The 6,384-nt window shown below is 60.9% G+C and overlaps 2 protein-coding genes across 3 annotated transcripts; both read left to right on the plus strand.

The window, feature by feature from the left end:
* The first annotated feature begins 562 nt into the window (after positions 1-562).
* LOC123078867 (uncharacterized) lies at positions 563-1,910 on the plus strand. Of its 2 annotated transcripts, none has more exons than XR_006437751.1 (2): positions 563-1,676; positions 1,759-1,910. XR_006437751.1 is itself a non-coding variant. In XM_044501506.1 (2 exons), the coding sequence occupies exons 1-2, from the start codon at positions 563-565 to the stop codon at positions 1,314-1,316; spliced, it is 534 nt and encodes a 177-aa protein (XP_044357441.1). In that variant the 3' UTR covers positions 1,317-1,910. The 2 variants fall into 2 exon arrangements, 1 of the variants encoding a protein (XP_044357441.1); XM_044501506.1 differs by having other exon boundaries at positions 563-699; positions 920-1,910.
* Positions 1,911-2,094: 184 nt separating this feature from the next.
* LOC123078868 (uncharacterized) lies at positions 2,095-6,127 on the plus strand. Its single transcript, XM_044501508.1, has 2 exons — positions 2,095-4,635; positions 4,720-6,127. The coding sequence occupies exons 1-2, from the start codon at positions 4,350-4,352 to the stop codon at positions 4,956-4,958; spliced, it is 525 nt and encodes a 174-aa protein (XP_044357443.1). The 5' UTR covers positions 2,095-4,349; the 3' UTR covers positions 4,959-6,127.
* Positions 6,128-6,384: the final 257 nt, after the last annotated feature.

Genomic DNA, 6,384 nt, shown 5'->3' on the forward strand with positions numbered 1-6,384 from the left:
GGCCGGGCCGTTACTCCGCTACCGCGGCCCAGGGGCGGGGTAGGCGGCTTGCACTGTAAGCCTCGTCGCCCCCGCGCCGCTCCTCGCATAGGGCTTGACCGCCGCGACTCTATAAATAGGCCTCACCCCGCTTCGAAGGAGATCCATGGTAGCCAGATGGAGAGAAAAAACACCTCGCCGCCTCTGCTGTGGGGGGTTCGTCCCCTGAGCGTAGCAGTACAAGTCTTTTTTTTTTTTATGTTAGAGGGAGTCCAGTGAGTGGAGGGGGATGAGTGTGGCAGATGAAGCTGCCCCCAAAGCCCTTGACCCAGTCGCAAGTCGGGGCCTCAGGCTAACGCGACGCGTGAGGAAGTAGGCCCCACGCTCTATCGGGCGGGCCCGGGCATTGAATCATTGCCGCCCGTGCCTCTCTCCTCCTTTATGTCGAGGGGGGAAGCCCCCAGGGGTTCTCTTCACCCATCCGCGCACTAGCCATCTCCATCGCCTCGCAAGGCTTTCAGATCTCGATTCACCTTTGTCCCCACACCGCCGTTGCACGCCGGCTTCTTCCCCGCGCGCGGCCATGTCGAACTGGCAGTGCTCGACCGTCTCCGAGGCGAAGCTGCGAGCGCTCGTCGATGCAGGGATGCTCCCGTGCCTGACCGAGGCGCGGGAGTGGATCAAGCCGATGCTCGAGGACTCCCCACGACCTTCCCAGGGGTACGTGGTTTCCTTTGTCGCCTTTCATGAGCACGGGTTCTCCGTGCCGGCGGGGAGATTCATCCGCGCCGTGCTCCACGAGTACAGCCTCGAGCTGCAGCACCTCAACCCGAATGGCATCCAGCACCTGGTGGCATTTGAGGCGATGTGCGAGGGATACCTGGGCATCGAGGCGCACTGGCATCTCTTCCGTAACTTCTTCATGCTTGTCTGCTTGAAGGACGAGCAGAGCCACAACCCGCCGACGATCGGGTGCACTGGCATCCGGCTCAAGCGGGGGAAACCCGATGGCTATCAACGGGCCCTTGACGAGCTCCAACAGCGGGTGGCGCTCAGAGTGGTTCTACCTCAAGAACGATCCCGAGTGCCCTCTGCCGGTGTTCACCGGGGGTCTTCACGACACCACCCCGGCCGCGTGGTCCGATGGGCCGGAGAAGAAGAAGCAGGCGAAGCTGCTCCATGGCTGCCCCGCGGCAGTCACGGCCCTTCAGGCCCGAGGGGTGGACCTCGCCACCGTGATTGGTGGTTACCTTGCGAGAGGGGTCGTGCCGCTACGGCGGCCCGCCCTTCGCCTGTTCGAGATGACCGCGGACCGGGCTCCCTTCGGGGAGAATTGATTTTAACCCCCCAAGCTCGCGCGCCTTTGATCTTAAGCCCCCTTGTTCGTTTGCCTTCCTCTGAAGCCCCCGACGCAGCCTAATTTTGGCTCGCTTGCCCCTCTAGCGCTGTTATCTCTGGATTTAGCGCATAAGGAAAGAATCTGGACTTAACAAATTTGTAATTGCCAAATCTGCCCTCGTCCAATTTTCCTCAAACTCACGAGACAGAGGCCCGAGGCCTGGCCCGTTTCTCATTCTATCTCCCCTCCCCTTCCTGACTCAACCTAGCCGCTAGCCGCCAGAGCCGCTGCGCCCGCCGTCCGCTGCCCTGCTCCGCCGCGTTTCTCCCCATCCGCCACCTTCCATCGCTGGCCCAAGGTAAGGCAACCTCTCCCCCCTTGTATTCTTCACAGATTTTGTGCTCTTCTTCTGGTACAATTTCTAAATCATGGAAACCTAGGTCTTGTGTGTGTGATTGGCATGGGATTTGAGTGGGAGGGGCTGGATTGACTAAGGGGTGTGATGGATCTGAAAAGGTAACATCATATTCCCCTGTTCTAATTGATGTATGCATGAGTTTTGGTGTGTGAATTTTCTGATTTTTTCTGTCTATCTGAAAATCATGTCATTTCTTATTTGGCCAAAATATTTTATGGTTTGAAAATTCGGACAAGGTACAAAGATGTGCCTTTCAAACAGAGGGGTACTTTTGTCTATTCCTATTTCAATATGTTAGTTATACACTAACAAAGTTGTTAACAATGCCAAAAGGGGTACCAGCAACAAGTAGACAGAACTGGGGGGGGGGGGGGGGGGTTCAGAGGAAGGCAAACGAACAAAGGGGCTTAAGATCAAAGGCGCGCGAGCTGGGGGGGTTAAAATCAATTCTCCCCTCCCTTCGCGGGGACGGTGACGGCTGACCCCTTGCCTTCGGAGGCCGAGGTTCAGTGCCACGTGCGTCAGGCCGTCGCCGGCTGCCCAGATTGGCCGCCGGTCAACCTTCTTACAATGCTCCCAGACAGGGGCATTATCGCTCTGGTAAGCTTTTTCGCTTCCTTCTCCCCGTCTTCCTCCAGATCTCTGGTTATCCTTCATGCGCTTCGCTTGGCAGGTCAGGAGCTGGGACATCTCGCATTGCAGGTCAGGAGACGGAACCGTGCTCGCGCAGCCCGGCTCAAGGAGCTGAAGGACCGCCATGAGCGCGTGGAGGGCGGAGGAGAACGCCAAGTGCGCCCGTAACGCTGCCCGGAAGAAACGGAGAGGGGCGGGGGACAGGAATGTGTCCTCAGACGAGGACCCTGAGCCGCCGCCGGGGAGCTCTGATGAGGATGATGGCGATGATGATGATGATGTCGCCGCGGGGGTGTCATGAACAGGAGGAACAGTGGGGAAGACCCCATCTCCGTCCGCAAGAGCTTTCCCGGGCCCGTCGGGAGGGCCCGTCTCTGGCCCTGTGCCGCCTGAGGTCGGACGAGGCGCTGGCGCCCCCTGTGACAGGGCATCACGTCACTCCTCGCAGGGTGATCACGGCGGGGATCGAGCCCGCGTGCCCCCGGGGGACCGCCGCACACCCAGCGAGTGCAGCGCGTCGCGGCCCCGCAGCGACTGCAGCAGGAGGTCGCGGAGCCAGGGTTCCGCTTCTCCCGGGCCGCGGCCGTCTCAAGGGGACCGCCTGACGCTGCGTCCTCCGTGGGCGGTGCCTCCGCCGAACGTCGAGGAGTCAGGTTCTGTGACGCCTCCGCCGTCACCCTCCCCGTCCGCGACGGGAGGGAGCGGTTGGCGGGGATTGCGCCGAGGCTGCAGCCGCGGCGGTGGGACAAGGGCGTCCCGCCGGCGTCTGGCCCCAAGAGGTCTTCGGCGTGGTCGTCGACGCCGTTGTCGTGCGCCAAGAGACCACGTATCTTCGCGGCAGGGTGAGTGCCCCTCTTGGCTTCTGCCTTTGGTTTGCTTCGTCGTCTGACGTTTGTTGCTTCGCCTTTCAACGTCGCCACTGCCAAGGCGTTCGTTCCCGCATCGGAGAAGTCTTTGCGCCGTGCCGACCGTGGTGTTGCCGCGCCAGTTTCGGGGGCCACGCCACGACGAGCCTCGGCGTTCCCCAATGTCGGGGTTCCCCAGAAATGGGACGCGGCAACTCCGGGCACGAAGGAGGTGTTGCGAAAGAGCGACAGCTCCGGTGACAGCTTCGTCCACATCGGCGTGGTCACATCGGGGGTGCTCCGTCACCGGAGGCGGTCGATGAATACACCACGGAGCTGCGGTAGGAAATTCTTGCCCCGCCAGAGGGGGCACTTGTCGCGCCTGCAGGTCCCGTCGGCGAGGTTGCTGCTGGCGATGGCGCCGCCACCGGGGGCCCGCCGCGTGGCGGGTCCGCGAGTCCTCCTGGGGGCGCGGCCACGTCTGAGCCTGACTCGATCGAGGCCGTGCCAGCCGAGAGAATCTTCCCCACCTTCGAGACCCAGGAGTTTCCGGACCCTGAGGCCTTCCTCCAAGGTGGCCGTTCGGGGGCCACTGAGGATTCCGGTGCGGCGGATCCGGCGCCCGCGCAGCCCTGAGTCTGTCGCAAGCCTGGTCACTACCTCTGGGTGGCCATGAGAGGGCGCTGGTGCTGGCCCTGGGGGGCGGGGACCACATCCGTCGGTTGGTGTTTGCCTCTCGGGATGACCCGGGACAGGTCACGCTCGACGTCGACGTCGTGAAGGAGCTGGGCTGCGCAGGAAACTCAATCGCCTGACGACAGAGTTCCTTCCGATTGTCATCGTAAGTGTCTTGGTCTGGCCTTCCCCTTCGCCCGGTCTGTGCGTCTGCTTTGTCTTCACCAACGCTTGGGTTGCTTCTGCGCAGGAGCTGTTGGCCTGCAATGAGGCCAAGACCTGGTTTCTTCAGCAAGAAGCCGGCCACTGGGACGTCGCCACTGTCCTCAGGGCTGACCTGGTGCAGAAGGAGGTGGAGCTCGCCGTGCTTTGCTCTTCCATCCACAAGGCTCAGACCAATGCCGTGGCGGAGCGGGCCGAGCTAGCGGAGCGAGTGGCACGGGCGGATGGGCAACTAAGCATGGCCGTGTTGGAGAACGCGGTCCTTGCGTCGCAGCTGGTCGAGGCCCGCCGGATGGGCGAAGAGACCCGGTCTACCGCCGCGTCCGCCGCACAGGAGGCTGCCCGCGAGAAGGCCGTCTTGGCGGCGCAGGCGGCGGACCGGGGTGAGGCCCTGGCGAGCTCCCGCCGCGACCTCGAGGCCGTCAGGCAACAAGTCGCCTCTCTTCATGGCCGGCTTGTCACTGTGGCCACGGAGAGGGACCGGCTTCTGGCTATTGCCCGCGATCGCGATACGGAGCTCACCGGTAAGTTGGCCTCCGGGCCGACTCTGTGCCTTAAGCTTTTGTTGGTGTTGTCGACGAGTTGGTTCTGACTGACGGTCGTGGCAGCCGCGTGCTCGGAACTTGAAGAGCTGCACTCCCGACGAGCAAAGGATGCCGCCGTGGTGAACGAGGCCCTCACCCAGCATGAGGAGCTGATGGCGCTCACGCAGCGGCTCGCCGAGGGTGCAATAGGTACGTACCGTGACTCCCCGCCTTGCTTGGCCGTGAAGGTGATTTTTCTGTGGCGCGCCCTTCTTCTTCCTCTACCCTTTCTCAGGAAAAGTCACGGAGCTCAAGCTGTCTAGCCCGGTGGCTGACAGGATCCGTCGAGCAATCCTGGAGAAGGATGTGGCCCAGCAATTGCTTATCCAGGCTGTCGTGCAGACGTTGGAGGCGCTCGAGGTCAGCGACGAGGGCTCGTTGGTCGAGCGTATCGGCGGACCCCAGGGTTTGCCCGGGAGCGAGGAATGGACATGGCCTACCAGCTGGTCCACTGAGTGATCACCATGTTCGTCTTGCAATACCCGGAGATGCCACACGAGCTGCTAGCCGGTGGGTGGGCTCCCGGACATGAGGACCACCGATATGCTGAATTTGAAGAAGGGTCTGCCGAGTTCACCAGGGTAGTGCAAGACGAACATGGTGACGACCACAAGCGCTCCAGGGCAGGGCAACTGGAGTGGATGATGCTGTGCAGTGAGGCCTCCGACAGATAAACCACCACAAGCGAAAGTTTTTTTAGCAGTGGGAGTCGAAGCATTTGTACCAGATCGTCTGGTAGATGGCACCGGGCGAAGGTGGCGGTGTGGAGAGAGGAGGAAAACCGCGAGATGGACAACGGTGGTGTGGGCATGAATTCTTGGTGTGTTCGTGGTATGAAACTTTTGTGGTAATGGTACAACTCAAACTGCTGGAGTTTTCCGAATTTAGAGCGTCCACCGTGCCGGGTATGGACAACAGGTAGCGTGTCGGGATGCAGAGGCATTGAACGGGGCCCTGCTGGTGAGAAGAGACGATGGCTCTGAGGGCATGGCCAATGGTCCACCCTGGACAGCTGCCTCACGGTTTCCACGTAAGATACAAGCCTCCGTGGACAAGTCTGAGCAAAAAGGCAGCAGCTTGCAGAGCAAGGTGCAACTTGCAGAAGAACCAGCTGCTCCATAGAAAAAGTGTGGTCCTTGTAGGAAAAGAACGAGAGAGAAAGAGAGTACATGCACCCAAATTTCCTTTACGTACTCCCATCGAGGCTGCCATATGACATCATCCGCATTGGATGAAAATTTTCTATGCTATAGCCTGAGTTGATGTGGTACTTGAGACCACCACTAGGTGATGCCTCCATTGTACATGCCCTGAGGAGATCAAATTCAGAAAGGACAGATATCTGACGACAGTCGAGATTGAGGGGCGCGGTGCGCCATAGAGAGCGCCACCGAGTTGAGAGGACTTGTGTGCGGCAGCAATCCTTGGTGGGGAGAAGCGAGATGATCTCCTCAAGGATGACGTCCGGAAGATCGCTGATGCGGTCCACGGGAGATTCTACCAGTTCCTCAGATCCGGGTGGGGGGGGGGGCTCGCCGCTTCTCCCCGCGCTACCGGGTGTGGGATCTACAACCGACGTCGCCGCTGGCGGGAGCCTCATCTTCTTGGCGCTAGGGCCAGCCGACTCCATTTTCCTTGTGGGGGTCGCGCCGAGCTCACGGGTTTGAGAAGAGTAGCCAGAGATGAGCC

The sequence above is a fragment of the Triticum aestivum genome, chromosome 3D, assembly GCF_018294505.1.
Source record: "Triticum aestivum cultivar Chinese Spring chromosome 3D, IWGSC CS RefSeq v2.1, whole genome shotgun sequence".
Classification (NCBI taxonomy): domain Eukaryota; kingdom Viridiplantae; phylum Streptophyta; class Magnoliopsida; order Poales; family Poaceae; genus Triticum; species Triticum aestivum.